The 24,988-nt window shown below is 67.4% G+C and overlaps 11 protein-coding genes and 1 non-coding gene across 12 annotated transcripts; 6 read left to right on the top strand and 6 right to left on the bottom strand.

The window, feature by feature from the left end:
- Nucleotides 1–937: 937 nt before the first annotated feature.
- On the top strand, nucleotides 938–2,099 carry V1510DRAFT_118245 (uncharacterized protein). Its single transcript, XM_066930250.1, has one exon. It carries the CDS (start codon nucleotides 1,106–1,108, stop codon nucleotides 1,982–1,984), a length of 879 nt encoding a protein of 292 aa, XP_066789408.1. The 5' UTR covers nucleotides 938–1,105; the 3' UTR covers nucleotides 1,985–2,099.
- V1510DRAFT_t116 lies at nucleotides 948–1,021 on the top strand. Its single transcript has one exon. It is a non-coding gene; the product is annotated as a tRNA-Met (tRNA).
- A 502-nt stretch (nucleotides 2,100–2,601) lies between the features above and the next one.
- Nucleotides 2,602–4,761, top strand: V1510DRAFT_393555 (uncharacterized protein). Its single transcript, XM_066931826.1, has 3 exons — nucleotides 2,602–2,956; nucleotides 2,988–3,046; nucleotides 3,079–4,761. The coding sequence occupies exons 1-3, from the start codon at nucleotides 2,620–2,622 to the stop codon at nucleotides 4,705–4,707; spliced, it is 2,025 nt and encodes a 674-aa protein (XP_066789407.1). The 5' UTR covers nucleotides 2,602–2,619; the 3' UTR covers nucleotides 4,708–4,761.
- Nucleotides 4,762–4,869: 108 nt separating this feature from the next.
- V1510DRAFT_415924 (major facilitator superfamily domain-containing protein) lies at nucleotides 4,870–6,570 on the bottom strand. Its single transcript, XM_066933673.1, has one exon. The coding sequence runs from the start codon at nucleotides 6,345–6,347 to the stop codon at nucleotides 4,875–4,877; it is 1,473 nt and encodes a 490-aa protein (XP_066789406.1). The 5' UTR covers nucleotides 6,348–6,570; the 3' UTR covers nucleotides 4,870–4,874.
- Nucleotides 6,571–7,148: 578 nt separating this feature from the next.
- Nucleotides 7,149–8,870, bottom strand: V1510DRAFT_377361 (WD40-repeat-containing domain protein). The gene is made up of 5 exons (XM_066931581.1): nucleotides 8,442–8,870; nucleotides 8,396–8,410; nucleotides 8,264–8,364; nucleotides 8,073–8,232; nucleotides 7,149–8,041 (listed from the first exon to the last, which is right to left on the bottom strand). The coding sequence occupies exons 1-5, from the start codon at nucleotides 8,605–8,607 to the stop codon at nucleotides 7,170–7,172; spliced, it is 1,314 nt and encodes a 437-aa protein (XP_066789405.1). The 5' UTR covers nucleotides 8,608–8,870; the 3' UTR covers nucleotides 7,149–7,169.
- A 401-nt stretch (nucleotides 8,871–9,271) lies between these two features.
- V1510DRAFT_364432 (uncharacterized protein) lies at nucleotides 9,272–12,677 on the top strand (the record flags this gene model as incomplete). The annotated part of the gene is made up of 2 exons (XM_066931189.1): nucleotides 9,272–9,984; nucleotides 10,016–12,677. 2 exons carry the CDS (start codon nucleotides 9,272–9,274, stop codon nucleotides 12,675–12,677), a joined length of 3,375 nt encoding a protein of 1,124 aa, XP_066789404.1.
- A 480-nt stretch (nucleotides 12,678–13,157) lies between these two features.
- Nucleotides 13,158–13,727, bottom strand: V1510DRAFT_425902 (ATP synthase subunit C-domain-containing protein; the record flags this gene model as incomplete). The annotated part of the gene is made up of 2 exons (XM_066935143.1): nucleotides 13,158–13,207; nucleotides 13,241–13,727. The coding sequence occupies 2 exons, from the start codon at nucleotides 13,725–13,727 to the stop codon at nucleotides 13,158–13,160; spliced, it is 537 nt and encodes a 178-aa protein (XP_066789403.1).
- A 1,355-nt stretch (nucleotides 13,728–15,082) lies between these two features.
- Nucleotides 15,083–16,980, bottom strand: V1510DRAFT_364209 (chaperonin Cpn60/TCP-1 family; the record flags this gene model as incomplete). The annotated part of the gene is made up of 5 exons (XM_066931179.1): nucleotides 15,083–16,467; nucleotides 16,502–16,616; nucleotides 16,650–16,735; nucleotides 16,815–16,862; nucleotides 16,941–16,980. The coding sequence occupies 5 exons, from the start codon at nucleotides 16,978–16,980 to the stop codon at nucleotides 15,083–15,085; spliced, it is 1,674 nt and encodes a 557-aa protein (XP_066789402.1).
- Nucleotides 16,981–18,368: 1,388 nt separating this feature from the next.
- On the top strand, nucleotides 18,369–20,553 carry V1510DRAFT_364453 (uncharacterized protein; the record flags this gene model as incomplete). The annotated part of the gene is made up of 3 exons (XM_066931191.1): nucleotides 18,369–18,696; nucleotides 18,728–19,286; nucleotides 19,320–20,553. 3 exons carry the CDS (start codon nucleotides 18,369–18,371, stop codon nucleotides 20,551–20,553), a joined length of 2,121 nt encoding a protein of 706 aa, XP_066789401.1.
- Nucleotides 20,535–21,858, bottom strand: V1510DRAFT_393536 (uncharacterized protein; the record flags this gene model as incomplete). The annotated part of the gene is made up of 2 exons (XM_066931825.1): nucleotides 20,535–21,657; nucleotides 21,689–21,858. The coding sequence occupies 2 exons, from the start codon at nucleotides 21,856–21,858 to the stop codon at nucleotides 20,589–20,591; spliced, it is 1,239 nt and encodes a 412-aa protein (XP_066789400.1). The 3' UTR covers nucleotides 20,535–20,588.
- A 374-nt stretch (nucleotides 21,859–22,232) lies between these two features.
- Nucleotides 22,233–23,218, top strand: V1510DRAFT_364254 (uncharacterized protein; the record flags this gene model as incomplete). Its single annotated transcript, XM_066931180.1, has 2 exons — nucleotides 22,233–22,968; nucleotides 23,001–23,218. 2 exons carry the CDS (start codon nucleotides 22,233–22,235, stop codon nucleotides 23,216–23,218), a joined length of 954 nt encoding a protein of 317 aa, XP_066789399.1.
- Nucleotides 23,219–24,502: 1,284 nt separating this feature from the next.
- Nucleotides 24,503–24,911, bottom strand: V1510DRAFT_364347 (uncharacterized protein; the record flags this gene model as incomplete). The annotated part of the gene is made up of 2 exons (XM_066931183.1): nucleotides 24,503–24,787; nucleotides 24,822–24,911. 2 exons carry the CDS (start codon nucleotides 24,909–24,911, stop codon nucleotides 24,503–24,505), a joined length of 375 nt encoding a protein of 124 aa, XP_066789398.1.
- Between the last annotated feature and the right edge of the window lie 77 nt (nucleotides 24,912–24,988).

Below are 24,988 nucleotides of genomic sequence, written 5' to 3'. Positions count from 1 at the left end.
TTTGCGCGCGGGCGTTCGATCTAGAGCCGTCACTGCCGCCCACGGTCGTCAGGATTCGTGCTGTCGTGCTCGTGCGTGCGGCAGGGGACCGGAGGGCGAATGAAACCAGAACAATATATTTATGGGCCGTTTTCTGACGATAATGGACGCTGCGGAGGTTAGTCCGCGCGACGCTTACGGACTCCCAAAATAAGGAGTAGTACGAATAGGAGCGATGACTGAAGGAAGTTTCTACGGGCACTAGCCACAGCTACTCTAATCGCAATCTATCGATAACGCACGGCCACATGGTGCCGAGCAGGCGGCGCCCCGTAGCGCAGGCTAAAAGTGAGTGCGATTAGCCACTGCCCTAGCCTGGGCATCTGACACATCAGGCAAATCGGCGCTAGTCTGGAGCCGGAACGGCTCTAGTAGGCTGCGCGCCAGCTCCTGCTGTCACACAGGGCCGCGCCGCCTGCGCGGCAGGGCGGCGCCCGCATGATCCTGCATAGATGGGCGACTACCGGCTGCCGCATTGGGCGCATGCGAGCGCACCGCTGGCCTGGAGCAGCCCGCACGGGCGAACCTTGCTGTTTTCGACGGTTCAGGTCGAGGGCTCCTGAGTTTTTAGCTTTGGCTGGGACGAAACAAGGTTTGCGGACGGCAATGTGATCTTCGGCCGCTATCAAGCACGGAACGGTGGTCACGCTGGCGATCGGTGCGTTGGAGCGGGCACGGCGAGTCACGTGCGACAGGGGCGGCGGCTGACCTGGCCGCGCGGCTGGCCGGCGCTTCGCGAGGCTGACTGCCGGCGACCCGAGCCCCTGAGGGCTAGGCGGGGCCAAGCGGCGCCGCCGAGGCAAGGCGCCGCCGTGCGCAGGCGCGGACGCGGCTACCGCGCGGCGGCGGCGCGGTTACCCGGCGCCTGCCCGCATCCAGCCGCCGTCGGCCGACGTCTGCCCAGGAGCGCCTTGGTGGCTTAGTTGGTTAAAGCGTGAGTCTCATAATCTCAAGGTCGTGGGTTCGACTCCCTCCCGAGGCATTTTTTTGGCGCTCCACTAGCCGCCTGGCCAGGCACCGCTCCGCGTTTGCTGTCCTGTTCCGCCTCATCCCGGCCCCAGCCACCATGCCTCTGACCGACGAACAGCCTGCTGAACGCACCGACCTGCCGGATGCGACGTCGGCGCGTCCGGCGCCCGCGTCGGCTGCTCCGCCTGTTTCCGACCCCGCCCGTCCGCGCCGGTCCAGTCCCGGCCTTGGCCTGGAGGACATCGTCGCGGTCGACGTCGACGATGTCGACGACGCCGCCGGCGCCCCAGCTACCGCGGTCGCGCCGCCGGCGGAGTCCTCCGCGGTGTCTGACGCCGGTCTGCTCACGCCCGAGGCCGAGGACCCTGCGGAGGCCGCAGAAGCCCCCGCGCCCATGGCCACGGCCGTCGTCACGGTCGCCGTCCCCGCGGACGGCCCGCCGGCGACGATCACAGTCGAGGTCGCGGCCACGGTCGGCACGCCGGCTGTCGAGCCGGCTGCCGAGCCGCCCGCCGACCCCGCTGCCGAGCCTGAGCCGAGCCAGCCGCCCGCCGACGAGCCAGCCTCGCCGGCTGCCTCGCCGACGCCCCCGCTCGACTCGTCGCCCGCGGCCACGCCGGCCACGCCGATCTCGGCCTCGCCCAGTCTCCTGGCCACGTCGCCCCTCTCAGACGCGACCTCGGTCTACGGCGAGCTCGACAGCGCCGCCCCCGCCGCCGAGGACGCCCTGTTCCTGCCGCAGCCGGACGTCGTCGCCGACGCGCGTGCCCTGGTAGCCGACGCGCGCGCAGCCGTTGCCGAGACCGGCGACGGGCCGTCTGCGGCGGCCAAGCGCAAGCACGGCGCGGAGGAGCCCGACGCCGCACCCGGTGCGGCTCAATCAAGCAAGCGCGCCCGCTTCCTCGTCGGCGGCGCCGCTACAGTGGCCCTGACCCTGGGTCTCCGGTACGTACCCCGCTTGCTTGTGCGACTCTAACTCCAGCCTGGTCCTGCCGTACGTCATCAGCTAGCTGGTCAATTGCGCTGCAGCGCGTTGTACAACATGTATACTATGACGACAATGTATTTTAGCCCCGACACGTGCCTGTGGCTGCACGAAGCTGCAGCGCGTCGCGCCGCACCGCGAGCGGCGCTAAGTCACGTGATGCCAAGACAAGGGCGCCCGGGCCTTCAAACAACGCTGCCTCGACGCAGCACCGCAACGACATGGCCGGCACGCCACCGAACGAGCCCGAGATCCTGCAGCCGCGCGCACGGGCTCCGAGCCGTCTGCTGGCCGGCGACGGCGCGAGCCCGGCCGCGTCGGCGCCCGCCGCGTCCGCCGCGCCGCTGCCGCCGACGCCCGGCAGCAGCCGTGCGCCGCAGATGACGCCCGTGATATACGACTCCCAGGCCATGGACCCGACCTCGTCCGAGAGCGTGTTTCGGATCCCGGCACTGCGCGCACAGTACATGGCCGACAGCCTGGCCGGCACGACGAGCCCGACGCCGGTGCAGATGACGCCGGCAACGCTGGCGGCGTCGATCACCGGCAGCCACCTGCCGCAGTACAGTACCGGCTCGTCGACGAACCTGGCCGCGCTGGCAGCCGAGGACACGAGCCACAGCAGCATGTACGACGCAAACGCGACGCTGGTCGGCGGTCCGGCGGCAGCGGCGGCGCCCTCGGCCGCGCCCACGGCCGCCGCCGGCTCCGGCGACAGCCACGGCAAGAAGCAGGCCGAGGCCGCCGCGACCGGATCCAAGCACTTTGGCGGGCGCACGGGCCTGCGCGCCCGCAACATCTACCCGTTCGCCCGCAAGGAGCGCAACTGGGGCAAGAAACGAAACTACAAGAACCCGGCGGCCGACAAGGGCGAGGTCGGCTGGGAGCCCGGCATCGACGTCCGCCACACCGAGGTCGAGCTCGGCGAGACGTCGACCGTGACCATCGTCGACTACAACGCCTGTAAGTAGCCGCAGGGCGTGGCTGACGGCAGCCCGGTACCGGATCGTGACCAAGATCGACAAGCACAGCATCCACGACTTCATCAAGGACGTAAGTCGGTGCGCGGCCTCCGCTGACGCCAGCGCCAGGACTGGGCCACCGTCCGGTGGATCAACGTCAACGGGCTGTCGTGGGACGTCCTCCGGGCGATCTCCGAGTACTACAACCTGCACCCGCTCGCGGTCGAGGACATGGTCGACATCCCCAAGCGCACAAAGGCCGACCACTACAAGAACCAGACGTTCTGCACGCTGCCGCTGCACAAGCTGGTGGACACGTCCGCGATCGACAAGCTGCACGAGTCGCTCAACAAGCGGTCGCACCTGGCCAAGATCCTGGGCCGGCCCAAGAAGGGCCGCGGCGACGCCAACATGGACATCGCCAAGATCATCGGCGAGCAGAAGATGATGACCATGGACGAGTGGAACAACCCCCGGCAGGACATGCGGCTGTACTTCCGGGACCTGAAGCGCAGCCTGGCGCGGTACCACGAGGTGGTGGCGGTGGAGCAGGTGTCGATTTTTCTGATCGAGGACCACACGATCATCTCGTTCTTCGAGATCTCGGCCCAGGACGTCGAGACGCCGATCATCGCGCGGCTGACGTCGGCCAACACGCTGCTGCGCGAGTACCCGGAGGCGTCGCTGCTGCTGCAGGCGATCCTGGACGGCATCGTCGACATCGTGTTCGGGGTCGTGTCCGAGTACCAGCGGTACATCGCCGAGCTCGAGTACGGCGTGCTGTCCAATCCGTCCATGGACAGCACGCGCGACCTGCACGTGCTGTCCAAGGAGCTCGCGATGCTCAAGCGCACGCTGATCCCGATCTACTCGCTCGTGATGGCGCTGCGCGAGCACGCGGACGTGGCCCGGAACACCGTGCTCGGCCAGACGGCCGCGGGCGGACACATCTCCGAGTTCGCCAAGATGTACCTGTCGGACGTGGCCGACCACGTCCTGTCGTTCACCGACAACCTGGACATGATGCGCAACACGACCGAGAACATGATCAACCTGATCTTCAACACCATGTCGGTGCAGGAGAACGAGGCCATGCGGCAGCTGACGCTGGTGACGATCCTGTTCCTGCCGCTGACGTTTTTGACGGGCTACTTTGGCATGAACTTCAACACGTTTGGCGCGCTCAACCACTCGACGCTGTACTTCTGGCAGATCGCGATCCCGGTGACGGTGTTTGTGCTGGGCATACTGGCGTGGGCGTGGGTGCGGCAGCAGTTCCGCCGGCTGTCGCGGTACTACGACAAGAAGACGCTGCGGAAGCGCCAGCAGGAGCACGCCGACATGATCAAGGAGTACCAGGAGACCGAGCGCGAGAAGGCCGAGCGGCAGCCGGTGCGGGCGCAGACGCGCGAGGGCGTGACGGACCACAACCTGGACGACGTGTACATCCCGATGAACGGGACGCCGCTGTACACGCCGCCGGAGAGCGCGCGGGCGTACGGGCTGTGCGCGCAGGAGAACGCGCGGCCGGGGCCGTACAGCGTGAGCGCGCAGTCGACGCCGCTGGGCTCGACTGCGTCGATCTCGACGTACCCGCAGCCGAGCACGCCGGCGCCGGGGCCGATGCCGGGGGCGCCGGGCTACCCGACCGTGGCGCTGGGCTCGGGCAACGAGATCTACGGCAGCCGGCGGGGCCGGTCGCGGTCGGCGACGCCGATCAACGAGCTGGGCCGGCGGCAGGCCGAGTACTAGAATATAGACAAATGGATTGGCCGGAGGCTATGCGATGTTGCGCCGCACCGCGCGCGGCGGTGGCGGTGCGATGGGGCGTGCGGCGGCGCGCCAGAGGCGCCGCGCGCGGTGCGGCGCGGTGGCCCGCGCGCGTGCGGCGGTGCGCCGCACGCCGTGCGGCGCGCCCGCTAGTGCGCCGCCCGCGTCTTCTTCGTCCGCTTGCTGGGCAGAATGCTCCACAGCGCCAGCATGCCCAGCAGCAGCACGAAGCTCAGCGGCTGCAGCACGATCGGGCCCCACTTCTCGGCCAGCGCGCCCGTCAGGAACGGAAACACGGCCGCGCCGCCGCCGCCGAACGAGGCCGAGAAGCCGATGCCGGTCACGTGCAGGCGCGGCGGCAGGATCTTCGTCGCCGTCACCATCGACGTCGGGAACAGCGGGCCGTAGAAAAAGCCGAGGAAGAACACGGCGACGGCGGCGATCGGGATCGACGGCGACAGCCAGAACACGAGCTGGAAGAAGATCGCAAACAGGATGTAGATGTACGTCATCTTGTACTCGCCGTACCGGCCAGTCACGAAGCCCAGCAGCAGCCGGCCCAGGGTGATGCCCGTCCAGTAGCCCGAGGCGACCATGCCCATGCGCTCGGGGTCGCCGCCGCGCACCTTGATCATGTAGGTGGCGGTCCAGTCGCCGATGGAGACCTCGGCGCCGACGTAGAAAAAGAGGAAGAAGGCCAGGATCCAGACGTTTTTGTTGCGGAGCGCCTCCGACGTCGACGTCGTCAGGCCGGCCGGCGCCGCGGCCGGTGCCGGCGCTGTCACGCCCGCCTCGGCCAGGCCGGCGCCGGCCGGGTCGACGACGGGGATGGTCGGCGTGCCCGAGGTGTCGGCCACGTACTTGGCGCCGTTCTCGCCGCGGAAGGACACGGCCAGAAGCGCAATTGCCGAGACGCCGTAGCCAATCAGCACGTAGTAGTACTGGTTCCACTGGGCGCCGCCGTGGACCACCATGTACGTCGCCAGCGCCGGCGAGATGACGCCGCCCAGGCCGTACGAGCCGTGGAGCAGGCCCATGATCTCGTTCGAGTTCTGCAGCGAGCCCACAAAGGCATTGAAGGTCGAGTCCATCAGGCCGCCGCCGAAGCCCGTGCAGCCGTAGCCCATGACGAGCAGCGGGAACGGCGGCGCGGACGAGATGACCAGGTAGCCGCAGCACAGCATGCACACGGACAGCACGGACATGCCGCCGCGGCCGAGCACAATGTGCATCGGCCCGTTGAACATGGCCGCGACCATGTAGCCCAGGGACGGGGCCAGGAAGCAGATCGACACCACGCCGTACGAGATGTCGTAGTAGTACTCGATCGGCAGCAGCAGCGCGCCCGGCGCGGCGTCGTTCATGCCGAGCAGCACAAACGCAAAGATGGTCGACAGCAGCCGCCAGGTGTTGATCGGCGGCGAGCGCCACGACGGCTTGTGCGACTCGTCGTCGGCGTCGTCGTCCGAGTCGTAGCCCTCGGCGGGCGCGGCCAGCAGGCGGGCGCCCTCGAGGATGTCGGCGTCGTCGACGGCGGTGATGGCCTCCGAAATGGCCTCGGGGGCGGGCGCGGCGGCCGCAACCGGCGCGGGCTCGGCGAGAGGGTGGTCGGGGCTGCTCATGGCGGCGGTCGGGCTTGTGCGGGTGCTCGAGATCGGCCTGGGCTTTTATCGATTTTTTTAGCCTTGTGTTATCGGGACGTCGGGGTAAATTTGCTGTTGCTGGCTTTCGGGCGCTGCCAGTTGGCGTACGTCGGCCCGGTCGGGCTTAGACAGCGTCAGAGCCGCCGCGTGCCTGCACCGGCTGCCGCGCGCATGGCTAGCGACGCCACGGGCCCGACGAGGGAGGGCGGCGCGGGCGAATACGAGCGCAGCGCGGCCGCGTAGCGCGGACCCCGGGCGCAACGCACGTTCATCTGCGACAGGGGCCACGGAAGCGGCTACGGCGGCGCTGCCGCTAGCCGCGTCGGGCGGCCGCCGGCCAAGCTTCGCGGCCGCCTGCACAGACTGTCTACTTTTAGCTCATCCCATGTGGAGCGTGCACGCTCCGAGCCTAGGTCCGAGCGGCGGCGGCGTGGCGGTGCGACCCAGCGCGCCGGGTCTCGTATCCCGGCCGTGCGGCGCGTGCGGCGCGTGCGGCTCGCCCCGCGCCGCCCTAGCCGCCCCGGCCGCGTCCCCCGAGACACGCCCCGCGCCCTGCCGCCGGTGAGCTGGAGGGATATATTAAACAGAGGCTATGCATACACAATGTCCAGTGACTCGGCTCCAACCGCGATTGGGGAATAAAACATAGGCCTGATGCGGAAAGTAGAATATATGTAGGCCCCGACGGCGGCGCGGCGCGCGCGCGGCGGGCCGGGCCAGGGCCGGCACGGGTCCGCGCGTCGTCGGGGCGGGCACCGGCGGCGCCGGCGGCGGGCGCCGCGGCGGGCGTCGTCGGGGCGGCTACTCGGGCATCAGCGACTGGGCCATCTCCTCGCCGTTGTCGAGCAGCGAGAACTGCTTGATGAGCGTGCACTCGCCGCCCTTGTCGAGGTCGATGGCGTACTGGTAGAAGTAGCCCTCGGAGGTCACGACCATGACGTGCGGCGACGACGCCGACAGCGCGACCACGCTCTTCAGGCCGCGCGTCGGCAGCCGGAAGAACGCAAAGTCGCGGGCCGGGTCCCACATCTCGGTCACGGCCGTGGGCAGGTAGCCGCCGACCTTGCCGGCCACGGAGCGGCCGATGGTCTGGGACGACCGGCGGATGAGGGCCATGGCGCCGTTGTGGGCCTTGTTGTCCATCATGGCGTCGAAGATGCCGCCGTTGGCGCCCGGCGGCGAGCCGGACTCGGAGCCGATCGACGACGAGAAGCTCTTGCGGCGCGCGCCGTCGCCCGGCGCGATCAGCTCGTCCGGGCTCTCCGCCAGGCGGAACACGTGCACGGTCTCGGTCGCGGACGACACGCACAGCATCGTCCCGGCCACGTTGAACGACAGCGAGTAGATCCGCGACGGGTACGACCCGCGCCGGAACTGGTACAGCTTCGCGCCCGACGGGACCGCAAACACGCGCACAATCGTGCCCTTGTCGGACGCGGTCGCCAGCAGCGTCCCGTCCGCGCTCAGCGCCACGTTCGCCAGCGGCGTCTTGTGCGCCTCCACCACGTTCACCGGCTGCAGCGACAGCGCGTCGAACAGCAGCACGTCGCCCGTCGCCACCGCCGGCGGCGCCGGCGCGCCCGGCGCCGCAAACGGCGACGCCGGCGCGCCCCGCGCCGGCGACGGGTACGCGATGTAGCAGTTCTCGGACGACGGCGACAGCGCGCAGATGGCTGGCGTCAGCGCGCCCGCGCCCGCACGTACCTCCCGGGTTCGGCGACGTCTCGATCGTGTGCAGCAGCTTCATGTTGGAGATGTCGTACACGTAGATCTGCTCCTCCAGCACCACGATCAGCCGCCGCCGGTTCAGCTTCACCGCCAGCACCGACGTCGGGAACGTCAGCTCGCAGATGGTCGATTGCCGCTGCCGTCAGCCCCGCGCGCCCGCGCCCTACCTTGGTGTTGATGATGTGCAGCCGCCGCGGCGACAGCGACGGCTGGTCGCCGATGCCCACCAGCGCCACCAGCGACGTGCAGAACAGCATCTCCACGATGGCTGCCGTCAGCGCGTCCCCGCGCCTACCTACCGATCCCGCCGTTCGCTGCCGTCAGCCCCGCCGCGCGTCCGCTTACCTTTGAAGAAGCACTTGCCGAACGGATCGCAGTTGTAGATCTTGTACCCGTGCTTGGTGCCCACCGAGATGCAGCTGTAGTCCTGGTTGAAGTTCACGAAGTTGATCATGTCCGCGTAGTGCTTGTACTGCGCCTTGCCGGCCTCTGCGCCCACGCTGCCGTCCATCCTGGTGCTTGCCCGGACTCCTGCGCTCCTACCTGCCACGAATCCCCTAAACCGGGCCCACACGCCCGCTGAGCAAAGATAGATGGGCCTGCCGGAGGTCCTGTGCTGGCCGCTGCCTCTGTGCGCTTGCGGACTGGGTGCTGTCAACCGTGGACGTGGTGTTTGGCTGCGGCGACCTGTTCGACTATCTAAACAAGTCTCCCAGGCCGGGTTGGGCGAATTTTCTACCACGCGGAACACGACAGAACAGCTGTTGGACGCCGCAATTTTGGACGCCACGGGGCACCGAGCGCTTGCGAAAGAAAGCTGCCGGGCAGGGGGCGAGAGCACGGCACGACCGACGACGAGAGACGGTCTGGACGCTGGGCGAGCGGAGCTGGTTGCGCAAACGCGGTGAGAACGACCCGGATCAGGGACGGAGGCCGCGATGGAGGCCGCGGAGGGTGAGTTTGGCGGCGGCGGCGGCCGGGCGGGGCAGGAGAGGGCCTGGCCGGCGGCGGCGGGCGCGCTGGACGCGGCGGGGGGCTGACCGCCAGGTTTGGCGGCGAATGGCGCGCCGGACGCTGCGGCGAAGCTATCAAGCGGGATCGCCGCAGCCGCGAAAGAGAGCCACCACACGGCGGGCGAGCGGCTGGGGGCCGCGCCTGCGATAGAGAACACTGAGATGGCCACCGCGGACGGCCGGCAGGCGTCTGCGGCCGGACCGGCCGCGCGTGGCGGCGTGGGCGCTGCCCAGAAGCTATCAAGCGGGATCACGCGCGACTCGGAAAACCGCCACCACGCGGCCGGCGGGGCTCTGACGGCCGCGCCGGGCACCGGGGACCCTCTGCCGGCGGCCACGGACAGACTGCCGGCCGCAGTGGCCGGTCTGGCCGTCGCCGCTGGCGATGGCGGGCCGAAAAAGCTATCAAGCGCGATCGGCGGCCGCCGCGAAAACGCGGATTCGGCCGCGCCGGCGGCCGCCACGGCCGCCGGGCTGTCTGGCCAGGCCGCTGCGGTGGCCGGCACGTCCGCGGACGCCTCTGGCGGCGCGCACCAGTCCGCAGCGGCGCCCAGCCGGCCCAAGAAGGCGGGCAAGGCGGGCAAATCGGCCAGCGCCGGCCCCCGGCCCACCACGTTTGTCGAGCGCCGCGACAAGGCCATCCAGGAAACCAACGGCTCGTCGATCGTGTCCAAGCGGTCGGTCGAGCGGCTGTACTACGGCGGCGCCGGCGACCGGCAGGAGTTTTTCCGCGCGTTTGTGCGCAAACCGCAGCGGCGGGCGCCGCTCATCAACCGCGGCTACTGGCTCCGCATGGAGGCCGTGCACTCGGCGGTGCGCAGCTTCCTTGCCGGCCCCGGCGCGCGCAAGATCGTGGTCAACCTTGGCTGCGGCTAGTAAGTTTCTCGGCGTCGCCGCTGACGCCAGCGACCCGATCCCGTTCCAGTACCTGGCCAAGCCAACAACGGACCGGGCGTCGGCAGTGTTTGTCGACGTGGACTACCCCGAGCTCATGCGCCACAAGGTGCGGGCGATCGCGGCCGCGCCCGACATCACGGCCGTCCTCGGGCCGTCCTCGGCGGGCGCCGGCCCGGTCCTGCTGCAGACGGCCAACTACTACGCGGTCGCGTGCAACCTGACCGACACGGCGGATCTGCGGGCCGTGCTCGACCGCGCGGGCCTGACGGACCCGGCCAACACGTTTCTGTTCGTGGCCGAGGTGTCGTTGACGTACATGGACACGGCTGCGGCCAACTCGGTCGTGGCCTGGGCATCGACGCTGCCCAACGCGTCGTTTGCCCTGCTCGAGCAGATCCTGCCGGACGGCCCGGAGCGCCCGTTCGCGCGCACGATGCTCAGCCACTTCAACAAGCTGTCGACGCCGATCAAGTCCGTGACCACGTACCAGACCCTGGCCGCCCAGGAGGCCCGGTTCCGGTCGCTCGGCTGGACGGACGCGCACGCGCGCGACCTCTACGACTTCTGGGCGACGGACGTCGCCGAGATCGACAAGCGCTACGTCGGCCAGGTCGAGGACTTTGACGAGTGGGAGGAGTTTGTGCTGTTTGGCCAGCACTACGTGTTTCTCATGGCCCGCAACACCGGCGGCGCGGCCGCGCCGGCGCCGGCGCCGGTGCCGGCGCCGGCCGCGACGACGACGCTGGTGGCCACGCCGGTCGCCGACGCGCGCACGCCGGTGCTGCGCCGCCGGTTTGCCGCCGCTGCGGCCGTCGGCACCGACTTTGCTGTCTCGGCCGGCCTGGGCGCGACCACGCGCCTCGGCAGCACTGCCCTGGTCGCGCGCGCGCCCAACCACACGCTCAAGCCAGCCGGATCGCCGCCGCCACGCATGTGCCACTCGCTGACGGCGCTGCCGGGCGGCCGGCTGCTGCTGGCCGGCGGCCGCACGTCGCCGGGCCGGCCGGCAGCCGACTGCGCGGTGTACGACGACGGCTGGCGGCTGGCGGCACCGCTCCCCGGCAGCCGGTTCCGGCACGGCGCGGCGGCGCTGCCAGACGGCCGCGTGGTGGTCTTCGGCGGCACCAAGGCCGCCGGAGAGCCGGCGTGGCTGCTGTACACGCCCGAGACGGATGCGTGGACGCCGCTCGAGTGCGCGGCCGAGCTCGGCGAGCGCGCGTCGCCCACCTTCGCCTGGGCCGGCGACCGCGGCGTCCTCCTCGGCGGCTTTGACCCCTTCGGCGGCCTCTACACGGACGCCTACACATGGACAATTGACGGTACATCCGTCGTGCTCGACATTCAGCCGGCGCCACCGCGCACGGCTGCCCGCGGAGGCGCTCAGGCAGTGCCCTGGGGCCCCCGCTCGGTACTGGTGGCCGGCGGCGTCGCTGCCGGCGGCCTGCTGACCGCGGCCGAGACGTTTGTCCTGCTGGACGTGCACTCGGGCGTGGCCCAGCCGGTGTCTGTGACCCAGGACGGCGTCGATCTCGGCACGGTCGTCGGCGGGCCGCTGCTCGTCGGCTTCTCAATGGCCGTAGCCGACGACCAGATCTTGCTGGCCGGCGGTGGCGCCGTCTGCTTCTCGTTTGGCGCGTACTGGAACTCGAGCGTGACGCTGGCCGCCGGGCTGCGGCCGGCGTTGACCGCGTCAGAGCCCAGGGCCCAGACCGCGCGGCCAATTGCGTCCGTGCGGCCGGCCGAGCCGGCGCCGTCGGCGCACACGGCCGCCGTCAAGGAGTGGCCGGCCGGCTCCGCCGTCGACTGGACGGCCGTCACCAAGAGCACCGAGCCGATCGTCGTCCGCGGCGTCGACATCGGCCCGTGTTCGTCGGTCTGGACGGCCGACTACCTGGCGGCCAAGGCCGGCGATCTTCGCGTCAGCGTGCACGTCGCCAACGACCGCAGCATGAACTTTCTCGACAAGAACTTCCGGTACGAGACGCAGGCATTTGGGGACTTTGTGGACGCCGTGTTCAACACACCCGGCTCGCAGCTCTATCTGCGGTCGCTGTCGACCGACAATCCCAAAAGCAAGGTCGCCACCTTCCGCGAGGACTTCCCCGGCCTGGCCGCCGACTTTTGCCTGCCGGCCGAGCTGCAGGCCTACGTCGACCGCAGCCTGCACTCGTCGCCGCTGCGCGTGTCGAGCCCGGGCGTGGGCATGTGGCTGCACTACGACGCGCTCGACAACTTCCTGGTCCAGGTCGTCGGCACCAAGCGCGTGCGGTTCTATCCGCCGTCGGACGTGTCGCGGCTGTGCTTCCCGCCGGGCGCGTCGTCGTCGCTGATCGTCGACGTGTTCCACGAGGCGTGCGATCTGCCGGGGACACACCCGCACGAGACCGTGGTCGCGCCGGGCGACGTGCTGTTCATCCCCGAGATGTGGCTGCACGCGATGGTGTCGCTGGAGCCGTCGGTGTCGATCAACACGTTCCACTACGCGCACGATCCGCGGCAGTACGGGCCGGGCCGCGACCTGTACGGCAACCGCGACCTGAAGCCGTACCGGGACGGTCGGGAGCTGGTGCGCAAGATCGTGGACGGCGCGGACACGCTGCGGCCGGCGGCGAGGCAGTTCTACCTGCTGCGGCTGGCGGACGAACTGCGGCAGGCGGCGGAGGGAGAGTGAGCCGCACGGCGCGCGGCGCGCGTGCGCCGCGCGGCGTGCGGCGGTGGCGCGCGTGGCGTGCGTGGCGCGCCGCGCGCCGCAGCACATGCGGCTCGCGCAGCCCCCTCTCGCCCAGTGTCATGACAAAAATACTACTCTAATTTATTCATTCGTCAAAGAATCTAAAACATGCTCGGATTCCGGTCCGCAACCCTTCAGAAGACCCAACACTCTTCCAAAGATCTCATAAAGCCCTTTAAAAGCATCATTCTGACAGTAAATCGTGTGCTTCAAAAGTTCTAATAAGACTTTATTATTTTCATTCTATAAACCCGCACAACTTTATTCGCCCCACAACCCAATATGACTTACAAAAATGAATATGAAAAAGAGTATTGTAAACACCGACCATCTAACATAAAATGTTTATTAAATAAAAAGTGTTGATCTGTTCGAGTTGTAGAAATTTATGTGATCTAAATTTACTTTTCGTGTCGTCGTTTACTGGAAGTCGTTGGCCTTGCCGGCAATTAGCAGACCAACAATGAGACCTGGGGTTAGTGGCAGCGACAGCGACAACGTACCGAACAAGCCGAGGACGGAGCCGAAAATCTCGATGACAAGGATCTTGACGAAGAGCGAGGGGTCGGCGGCGTCAGCAATGGCGGCGGTCGAACCGGTGACACCGACGGCGACACCGCAGATGAGGTTGCAGGCGCCGACGGTGATACCAGCCCAGAAGAGGGCATAGCCGGTGTAGTAGTTCTCAGGCGTGTAGAGGTCGGGGCCGACAACGGCGGCGAGCTTGGCCGAGAACACGATCGACATGATGACACCGTAGATGGCGACGACCTCGCAGAAAATGATCGAGATCAAGTTCTTGGTGCGGATTCTGGGCGCCTTGACACCACCACCGACAATCGAGGTACCGGTGACGAAGATACCCCAGGCGGCACCGACGACGGAGAGACCAATGCAGAGGGCGATTCCGAGCGACGCCCACGTGTAGGGCGAGGTCGTGGTCAGGAACTTTCCGACGTTGAAGTCCTCGCCGGAGCCGGTGAACAGCATGTCTGACGGTCAGCAAAGCCATGGGAAGAAGAGAGGAGAGACAGCGAAGAGCGCACGGCCGGAGAAGGTGAGCGAGCAGACGGTTCGCGGCCGAGCGGGACTGCCGACGCCGCACACTTTGCGGCGCGCCGTTGCGGCTGCCTGCAATTCGTGCGGCTCGTCCGCGCCCCACCGGCACACTTTCGCCCATCATCGCCGTCTGCAGCCGCCGGACGCAGCCAGTATGCCCCGCCGGTTGGCCGGTCGTCCGCGCGCATCCGCCCCGGACGGACCCGCCCTCGGCCAACGCCGAGACCGTCTCCGGCCACCGCGCCGGCCGACCGACGACATCCGTGCCATCAGACCACGTCGCCATCGTCCGGCGCGTCCGGCGGCACCCCCGCCGGCCGTCTCCAGCCACAGCGTTGCCGTCGCGGCCGCACCAGTCGGCCGCCCCGCTGTCTCCACCATCCATCCAATCACGTCGCTACTTACATCCACCGACAACGGCGGCGCCGAAGAGGGCCAGGGAACCGATAACAGCAGGAGCACCCATTATGATCGAACGGTATCAAGCAAACAGGACGGGACGGTGAAGAAGCGAAAAAAAATAGAAGATGAGAAGAAAAGATATGGATTAGAGATTTGGAATTTAGGAGGAAGGGGACCTGCGAGAAAACGAGTGGAAAACGACCAAGCAAGCTGAGCCAAATCCAAGCAACTATGGATACCGTCCACCCACGGTCAACCGCTGTACTCGATCGTCAGTAGTGGCTAGAGCGGCCAGGAATTAGTGGACTCGCTCGCGACAGATAGGTAAGGTGTGCGACTAGTACGCTGGGTACGGCAGAGTACGGCCAAGTTACGGTAGGTTACCGGGCCAACAGTGGACAGTGGACCGTGGGTGTCTTGCTAAGAGGGCGGCCGGGGGCCGGTTGATTATGCAAAAGCCGACGCAATACCCGATGTGGGTTCAGCTAGGCTCCAGGAGGCAACAAGTGTGCATAATCTGAGTGGGCTTTCCCGCAAAGCGCATATGTTTGTCTATATTGGGACTAGACTTAGATACAGACGGTTGGCACTAGACCCTGAGTGGCGCGAGCCGCGCTGATATGAGAGATACGACGAGATAGACGTGATTGGCGTGCAGCGCTGGTAACCCCGGGTAAGCGGGCACCGGTGGGGCGGCCTATACGAGGCCGCAGGCATACGAGGTGCGGCGGTAACGGTGCCAACGGTGGCTATCGGCTTATCGGCACGCGCAGAGCGTCGTGCGGCGCACCGGCGACAGCGCGGCCGGCGCGCGACGCGCGTGGCGCGGGGCGTGTGTCGAGCTGTCTATTCAAACATGAGCGTAAGCGTAAATGTACAACGGCTCAGTGGCCGTGCGGGTCCTCCGCCGGCTGCTCCGGGTCGACGGAGATCATGGTGTCAATGCGCAGGATGGCGATGCAGGCCTCGAGCGCGCTCTTGAGCGAGCGCACCTTGGACACCGCGGGCTCGACGATGCCGGCCTTGATCTCGTCGGTGACCTTGCCGCGCAGCAGGTCGAGGCCGTAATTCTTGTAGCCGCGCTTCTTCGAGTCGGTCGTCTGCGCGGTCTGGCTGGCGGCGTGGTACGACCGCAGCTTGGCGACCAGGTCGGAAGAGTCCTTTGCCGCGTTGACGGCGAGCGTCTTGGGGATCACGAGCAGCGCGGACGCGAACTCGGCGATCGCGAGCTGCTCGCGCGAGCCCAGCGTCGTCGCAAAGTTCTCGAGGTAGATGCTCAGCGCGGTCTCGACGGCGCCGCCGCCGGGCACGACCGCGCCAGACTCGAGCGTGCGCTGGACGACAGAGAGCGAGTCGTGCAGCGAGCGCTCCATCTCGTCGAGCTGGTAGTCGTTCGAGCCGCGCAGGATGATCGACGCAGCCGACGCCGTGCGCGGGCTGCGCACGATGATGCACTCATCGTCCGAGATCTTCTCCTGAGCGACCTCCTCGGCGTAGCCCAGGTAGCTGGCCTCGAAGACCTCGTCTCCCTCGAGGTTCGACAGCGACGACACCAGCGTGGCGCCCGTCGCGCGCGCGATGCGGCGCAGGTCCTCGCGCTTGCACCGCCGCACGGCGATCACGCCAGCCTCGATGAAAGACTTAAGGCACAGGTCGTCGATGCCCTTGGTCGTCAGCACGACGTTGGCGCCCGCGTTGATGATCTTGGCCACCCGCTCGAGCACGATCATGTTCTCGCGCTTGCGGATCTCCTCAAGCTCGTCGGGGTTGTCGATCGTGATGTTGACGCCGAGAGGCATGCGCACCTTCTGCAGGTTCATGTCCAGACACGCGATCTTGGCGCCCGTCACCGACGACTTCATGGCCTGGCTGGCCTTGGTGCAGTTGAGCGCGTAGCCATTGACCAGCACAGACTCGAGGCTCGACTTGCCGTGCGCCTTGAGGATATTGACCGCCTTGACAGGGTACTTGGTCTCGCCGCGCGTGTTGGTCGTCTTGGTCGCCAGCAGCGCGTCCACGACCATGGCAGAAAAAAATTCCGAGTCACTACCGATGATCTTGCTCGACATGCTCGTCTTGGCGATGTTGATCAGTGCATCCTTGCCGAGCGTGTCGACCTTGATGCTCATGACCTCGTTCATGTACTTGATCGCCTCACGCAGCGCCAGCCGGTAGCCAGTGATGATCGTAGTCGGGTGGATCTTGTTCTTGACCAGGTCGTTCGCCCGCCGCAGGAGCTCCGAGGCGATGATCACCACCGACGTCGTGCCTGCCGTCAGAACCGCCGCGTGCGCGCCACCTACCGTCTCCGACCTCGCGGTCCTGCTGCTGCGCCAGCTCGACCAGGATCTTGCCGGACGGGTGCTCGACATCGAGCAGGCTGAGAATTGTGGCGCCGTCGTTCGTGACCGTCACGTCCTGCCGTCAGCTCCGCGCGCCCGCCACACTTACACCAATGTCGTCCACCAGCATCTTGTCCAGACCAACCGGTCCGAGCGACGACTTGACCACGTTGGCGATCGCCAGGGCCGCCAGCACTGCACGATCAGCTTCCACTCCGCACTTGTCGCCAGCGTCGCCCACGCCGGCCACCACCTGCGTCCGCGCCCAGCTTACCGTTCTGATCCCGGATGTCATTGCCGCTGAGCTTCTCGCCGTTCAGGACTGCAATTGAGTCAGCATGCGCTCTGGACCGCCACTGTTGCCTGCCCCGCTGGCCGCCGCGCTTGCGCCCTCACTTACACAGCGTGTCCGATCTCGGAGTAGAGTAGATTTGCGACATCCTGTGCTCGTTCGATGCTGTCTTCGTAGAGGTAGCAGGGATGTAGAATACCGCAAACGTGGGCGGGTGTCTACCTGTGTAGTAGGAATTTGTCCACAACGCGTGAAACTTTTTTTCCTGTGTAAGTTTGTTCTGGGTGCTTCTCCTTCAAGCGTACATCTGGGCACGGCGCGGGCACGGTACTAGCGCTACACCCCGCCGCACCCCGTGCGGCGGGCACGTGATGCACCGCGCGCGGCGGCTCGCGCCCTGGGCAGCTGCTGAGCGTTCGGCGGCAGCGGCCGGAGGATACCAGAAGCCGCGCGGTCCAGCCGCGCGCACTCAAGATGTTCGCCGCGTCCATAGCTCCCTGCTGCAAGCGTCCCGTCAGCTGTGTTGATACCGTACATGATCCAGCCACGCTTAGCTACGCCGACTCCTCCTCTGCATGGCTACGAAGCATGGGGGCTGCCATGGCCTGAGACACGGCTTTGCCGGCGAGGCCGCTGGCGCTACAGTGGTGACAGTGCAGCTGATGCACATGCTATTTGAGGTGTGGCCCAGCTTATTTACACGATACCTGTAGTTAGACATCGCGTCTTCCCAACAGTCAAAACGACTGCAGTTGCCAACAGACAACGGTTCCGGTCTTTTCCGTAGATAAACGTTGGGTATGCCAGCAGCAGGCTCCCGTCCATCAGATTCACGAGACGGGCACCTTCCTGGTCGTGGCTGCAGACTGTATAAGACAGCGAGCGCGGCAGACCGGGTCCGGCAGGGACTATTAAGGGCTCACAAATGGGTGAACGGCTTCAAGCCATTTTGAGGGGCCCGCAGGGCCAGAGGCAGCCGGCGGTTTCACCAGACCGGCAGACCGGCAGACACCAGACTGTCAGATTGCGCGGTGGCGGTCCCGCGAGCACACGTACGTGGTCGGCCACACGAGCCGCACGGCGTGCGGCGTGCGTATGTGCGGCGCGCTCCTTGCGGCGAGGATGCAACGCGCACGGGCACGGAGTTGCCTAGACGGGTGGGCAAGTTACTCACCGTGTATGGACGTGCGGCTCAATTACTCACGGGAGCACGACACAGGATTCAGGGGAAGCACATGAGGAGTGTGGCTGCGCGTTTGCTGCGCAAATGTTGCGGAAAATGCACATTTAAAGCCGCAGACGCGCCGCCACATGCGCTTGTGCCACGCGCCCAACCGCCGCGCCCAACGAGCGTGGAGCAAAAGAAATTTTGGACGGCAGCAGAATTTTTCCACCACAGACGACAAGAATCTCCACGGATTCCGTGCGCACACACAGGCCAGCTGCAGACTCGACGTCCAGAAGCGCATCGGTCGATCCCCCAGAAACACACAGAGCGCGCACAGGGCGCAATTCGATTGACTACTCTATCAAACAATGGCCTCGTTGGAGACGGTCCTGAGCTCGCTTGCGAAGCTGTCGGTGGCGGAGCCCACGGTGGTCGCGCACGCGGCGGCCGGCTCAGATGCTGAGTGGACGGCGGCCGTGGCTGCGGCCGGTGCGGCCGAGCCGTACGAGCTGACCAAGACGCTGGTGCTCAAGCCCAAGACGGCCAAGTCCGCGGCGGTGGTGCCGATTGTGGTGGTCGCGCTGGCGGCGACGCGCACGTCGACGAGTGTGGTGTCCAAGGCGCTGTCGGCTAAGGACGCGCGTCTGGCGACGGCTGAGCTCGTGCAGGAGACGTTTGGCATCGCGCCGGGCGAGGGTAAGTGGGCGGCGGGGCGCGCTGACGGCAGTCTCGGCCTTCTCGGTGACGGAGGAGATCGCGGGCAAGGTGCGGCTGGCGGTGGACGCCAAGCTGGCGGCGGCGCCGGTGGTGGGCGTGCGCGCGGGCGCGGACAAGACTGCGTTCACGACGGGTGCGGCCGTGGTCGCGTACCTGAAGGCGCTGGGCGAGGTCGCCGAGATCGACTTTGACGCGGCGCCGGCGCCGGCGCCCGCGGCGGCGCCGTCGGGCGCGGCGGCAGCGGCCAAGGCCGCGGCCGAGGCGGCCAAGATCGACGGCGCGGCGCTGGTCGGCATCACGGTCAGCAAGGAGGGCAACTTCCCCGGCTGGTACCAGCAGGTGCTGACCAAGGGCGACATGCTCGACTACTACGACGTCTCGGGCTGCTACATCATGAAGCCGGCGTCGTACTCGATCTGGGAGAAGATCCAGGCGTGGTTCGACGGCCACATCAAGGCGCTGGGCGTGCAGAACTCGTACTTCCCGATGTTTGTGTCGTCCAAGGTGCTCGAGAAGGAGAAGGACCACGTGGAGGGCTTCGCGCCCGAGGTCGCGTGGGTGACCAGAGCGTAAGTGGGCGCGCGGGGCCGGGCTGACAGCAGCGGCTCGACCGAGCTCGAGGAGCCGATCGCGATCCGGCCGACGTCCGAGACGGTCATGTACCCGTACTACGCCAAGTGGATCCGGTCGCACCGCGACCTGCCGCTCAAGCTCAACCAGTGGAACTCGGTCGTCCGGTGGGAGTTCAAGCACCCGCAGCCGTTCCTGCGCACGCGCGAGTTCCTGTGGCAGGAGGGCCACACGGCGTTCCTCACGCGCGAGGAGGCCGAGACCGAGGTCATGCAGATCCTGGACCTGTACTCGCGCGTGTACACGGACCTGCTGGCGGTGCCGGTGGTGAAGGGCCGCAAGACCGAGAAGGAGCGCTTCGCGGGCGGGCTGTTCACGGCGACGACGGAGGGCTACATCCCGGCGACGGGCCGCGGCATCCAGGGCGCCACGTCGCACTGCCTCGGCCAGAACTTCTCCAAGATGTTCGGCATCACGGTCGAGGACCCCAACAACGAGGGCCAGAAGATCAACGTGTGGCAGAACTCGTGGGGCCTGTCGACGCGTGTGATCGGCGTCATGGTCATGATCCACGGCGACAACAAGGGCCTCGTGCTCCCGCCGCGGATCGCGCAGTACCAGGTCGTGCTCGTGCCGTGCGGCCTGACGTCGTCGACGACGGAGGAGCAGCGCAAGGCCATCATCGGCGGCGTGCTCGACATGGAGGCCGAGCTCAAGAAGGCCGGCGTGCGCGCGATCGCGGACGTGCGCGACAACTACTCGCCGGGCTGGAAGTTCAGCGAGTGGGAGCTGCGCGGCGTGCCGCTGCGTCTCGAGTACGGCCCGAAGGACCACAAGAACCAGCAGGTGCTGGGCGTGCGCCGCAACACCGGCGCCAAGAACACGGTCGCGCGCGCGGAGCTCGCGGCCGCCGTGCCCGCGCTGCTCGAGGAGATCCAGGCCGAGCTGTATGCCAAGGCCAAGGCCTCGATGGACTCGCACATCATCCGCGTGACCGACTGGAAGGACTTTGTGCCCGCGCTCAACCAGAAGAACCTCGTCCAGATCCCGTGGTGCGGCGTCGAGGAGTGCGAGGACGAGATCAAGGAGAAGTCCGCGCGCCAGGAGATGGGCGAGGAGGAGGAGGACTCGCGCGCGCCGTCCATGGGCGCCAAGAGTCTGTGCATTCCGTTCGACCAGCCGGCAGGCATCGTCGCGGGCGAGACCAAGTGCGCGTCCTGCGGCCGCGACGCGATCCAGTGGTGCATGTTCGGCCGCTCGTACTAGCCGCAAGCAATGTATTCCGCTAATGTACACGTACGCTACAGTTTGACGTCCGGCCGGGGCCCGTCGGCCTCGCGGCGGCCGGCGCCGACGTCGTAGAGGTGGCGCATGAGGCGCGACGAGGCGGTGAGCGTGGCGCCGCCCGCGCCACCTGCGCCGCCCGCACCGCCCGCCTCAGCCTCGCCGCCCGGCACGCCGTGGAACACCGGCGCACCGAACGACTGCAGCGCCAGGCTGCGCCGGTCCATCAGCATGAAGTGCATCTGGTGGCGGATGCCGTTGATCGCGCCGCGCAGGCTCTGCAGCTCGTCCTTGGTCTTGAGCGACTCGTTCATGATCACCATGCTCTGCCGGATCTCGAGCTCGCTCACGAGCTCCGACAGCCGGTCGACGTCCGCGCGCAGCTGGTCGTGCTCGGTGATGACGTGGAAGACCTCGTTGTCGACGATGGGCACGCCGCCGGCGCCGGCGCCGGCCGCGGCCTGCGCGAGCTGGACCTGCGCGCGCAGCGCCTTGTTCTCGAGCTCGAGCGCGGCCAGCCGCGCGTCGTGCGCGTGCAGCGCGGGCGCGAGCGCGGCGAAGACGCAGGCCGCCGCGTGCGGCTCGGCCGCGCGGCGTCGGCCGGTCCACGTGCAGCCGACGGCGGCCGCGACGCACTTTGTGACTGCGTCCGGGCACTCGGTGGCGTGTGTGGCGCGGGCGGCGCGGGCGACCGGGGCGCCGCACGAGCCGCACGGCTCGTCAGCCGCACACTCGTGCGGCTCGCCCGCCGCCAGCGGCTCGCCGCACCGCGCGCACGGCGGCCGCGTGTGCGTGCACGGCGCGGCCGCGTGCCGGCGCTCGACCAGCGCCGAGCAGCCCGCGCCGGCGCACGCGACGAGCGCGAACTCGCACGCGTCCTGGAGGTGGAAGCTCAGCAGGCAGCGCTCGGTCACGGCCGCGCAGCCGCGGTCCGCGTTCGGGCACACCACCTCGAGCTCGTTGACCATGTTGCGCACGATGTTGGACGCCGGCGCGACCGCGGCCGCGTCCAGCGGCGTCCGGTCGACCGGACACGTCGCGCTCTGGGCCAGCGCCTTGTGCAGGCAGTACGAGCAGAACGTGTGGCTGGCGTCAGCCGGGCCGCGCGCACACTTACCCGCACGCCGTGTCCACCGGGTCGATGAACGGGCAGCGGCAGATCGGGCACATCAGGTGCTCGTTGGCGGCGACGTAGGTCACCGCGCGCAGGTCGATGTCGTGCTCGTGCAGCGCGCGCGGCGCGGCCGCGGCCGCGGCGGCGCCGGAGGGGGGCCGGGAGACGTCCATGGGCTCGGCAGGGTGCTAGGCGGCCATCGGGCAGGAGGGCGGTCGGGTTCGTCGTCGCGGCCGCGAGAGCGCCGGCGACGGTTTGGGAGTTTGGCGGGGAAGGCGCGGCGCGCGACGGAAGCGCCACAAGCGCCGCGCGGCGGCACGGCTGTGCCGATATTTATCTTCGTCCCTCTTTCCCGCCAGCAGCTCCACTCGCAGCACCAGCACCCGGTTGGAGGCAAGCGATAAGGCAGAACGAGGTCGGCCCCGCCGTCTTCGACAGAGGAACCCCGCGGTCTCGAGCTTCCGCAGCCCGCAGGTGCGCAGACGCCGGCACGCCGGGCAAGAACAACCAAGTGCAGTTCGGCCCGCACGCGCGGCACACAGAGAGAATGGGTGCAGCAGAACCCGCTGGACGGCTGGCGCTCGTGGCCGACTCGGCGCTGGTCTCGGTGGTCGAGTACAACCGGCTCAAGTCGCTCGGGCTCGAGCCGAGCAAGTCCGAGGCGGCCGAGATTCGCCGCAGCCTGGCCACGCTCCGGGACGGCATCGCCGCCCTGGAGCGCGACCAGACGCGCGCAGAGAGCACGCCCGCGACATCGGCCCGGGACCTGCGCTCGCAGGAGGACACGCTGATCACGCTGCAGCAGCAGTACGACAAGCTCGTGGGGCTGCTGCAGGCCGGCGGCGCCGGCGACGAGCTGACGGCGCCGCCGCCGCCGCCGCCGGTGCGCACGCCCTCGGCCTACTCGGACTTTGACTCGCAGCGCTCGCTGCTGCTCGGACCGGGGCCGCGCGCCAAGGTCGCCAAGACCGTGCGCTTCAGCGACAACCTGGTCGAGTCCGAGCCCGAGGCCCCGTCGCCGTTCAACGACCCGCGCAACAACATCTCCAACAGCGAGGCGCTGCTGCTGCAGCAGCGCATCATGCAGGACCAGGACGAGTCGCTCGACCGGCTCAGCGAGAGCATCTCGCGCCAGCGCGAGCTCAGCATCCAGATCGGCGACGAGCTCGACCAGCACGTTGAGCTGCTCGGCGAGGTCGACCGCCTGGTCGACTGGGGCCACAACCGCCTGGACGGTGCGCGCCAGCGCCTGGGCAAGGTCTCGCGGAAGGCGAAGGAGAACAGTACGTATGCGCGCGTGCGCGGCTGACCGCAGGCTCCCTGGTCACTATCATCATCGTCATCATCGTCCTCCTTGTCCTGCTCATTCTGCTGAGCTGTAAGTGCGCGCCCGCGGCCCGGCTGACCTCAGGATCCATAGAATGCATCGCGCGGCGCGCCCGGCCGCCCGTGGACTACGAGAGCACGGCGGGCCTGATCTACTTTTTTGGCTTGTGTACATCCTTAATCTGTCAACCACCTGTCAGGACGTAGCCGCCGGCCCACCGCGGCCGGCGCGGTGGCGGCCGCGGCCGCGGCAGGCCGTGCGTTGGCCGCGCGCGGTGGTCCCGCCGCCACGCATGGCCAGCGCCGAGGCCGGCCTTCGCCGCGACCCCTCGCTGCGCACGGGCCACCTTGCCGGACTAGCGTGCGGCTTACGCCGCACGCCGTGCGGCGCGGCATCCCGGCGGCCGAGCCCGCGCACCGCCACGCGGCCGCCGCGGTCCCGACGTGGCGCTCAGGCGCGCGGCCACTGCCTGAAATTAGCAGGCTATACGTAGCCCGCCCGCCCCGGGCCCGCCGGGCAGCAGCCCGCTATCGCCGTCGGCGCGGGCCGAGCTCCCTGCGTCTGCGCTGCGCCCGGACGCACTGGGGCGCAGCCGGAAAGGCGCATGCAGCGGAGAGGCTGCCGGCTGACGCCTTATTGGCAGCAATTGCCTAAGGGCCCGGTGGGCAGCGAGCCCACCTGTCGTCACATGGCCAGGAGGCGGGCGACGGCGCACGGCGCGAATATTCGCAGCCAGTGACGTCGCAAATGACGTTGCGGCGAGGCGAGAGCAGGGGTGCGCGCCGCACGGAACGCGGCGCGGCTGCTCTGGACATGCGGCGCCTGAGCCGCACGAGCCGCACCGGCGCCAACCGCGCCAACCGATGCACGCTGCATGCAGCTGCACGCTACCAAGCACGCCCCACGCCCTCGGCGCACCGGGCACCCCGGTGGAACACATTATTTAAACACTTTGATTGATAATATACCAGTAGCCTGTACCTTATAAATATATGATTGGCTCGCTGAGCGACCAAGCAAAAAGACTGTTCTAAACGTACATCATGACAAAGCCAGAACCAACACCGACCCAAGGTAGAACAAAAAGTAGAGAACCAATAAGTATATACGAAAGCAAAATCAAGTGCACAGCGAGACAAGACAGAAAACACTTTATACAATGACATGCCGAAGCATAGCCGTGACACTATTAATTAGGTAGCTCGTACCAATATCAGCCCATAATAATAACAACCCGCGGCACAGTACCGAACAATGCTCTCTTCCAAATGAACAACCTAGCAGAGACCAAAAATTGGTAGATAGTCAAAAAAGATAGCAGCAAGATAGACGTAAATCCTAACTCCAAGTCGTAATATCTCCAATACCAATAAATCATAATCTTCATCCAAACCGAGACCGAAGAATGTTACAATAACCTTCCCAATTGTTGACTTTTTTTGGACGCATCCCGCCGGACGCTTTCGTGGTGATTATGACTGATGGAGACGCTACGACCAGGCGCGGCGGTTCATGCCCGAGCTGACAAACGCACCCTTGCCGGGCGACGACAGCGGGGGCGACGCCACACGCAGGCCGGTTGCCGGGTCGACAATTTCGATGGCCCGGCGCACGCGCGGCGTCGGGTGCTGGCTCGAGGGGTAGCCCATCGGGCGGCCAGGAGACAGCTGGCCCATGAGGAGCGCGTTGGCGTGAATCTTGCCCTGCAGCGGCGACGACTCGGGCGAGCCCGACGTCGACGACCGGTCAGACGAGTAGGCCGATACCGACTGAATCTGCCGTTAGTCGTTGCCCGACCGGGCGACCTACCTCCTCCTCCGACAACAGCGACGGACAGAACTCGAGGTCGTCCTCGAGGTCAAACGCCCGTCCGGCGTCAAATCTTGCGCGCGAGTGCATGACTACCTCGTCAGTACGCTGTCCGCGGCTCCAGTCGACCGTCCTCCGGACACCCGCCCGACCCCGCTGCCAGCCCG

The sequence above is a fragment of the Dipodascopsis tothii genome, assembly GCF_038497935.1.
Source record: "Dipodascopsis tothii strain CBS 759.85 unplaced genomic scaffold V1510scaffold_12, whole genome shotgun sequence".
Lineage (NCBI taxonomy): Eukaryota > Fungi > Ascomycota > Lipomycetes > Lipomycetales > Lipomycetaceae > Neoaidaea > Neoaidaea tothii.
Note: the sequence above shows the minus strand (reverse complement) of the source record. Positions and strands in the feature narration are given on the sequence as shown.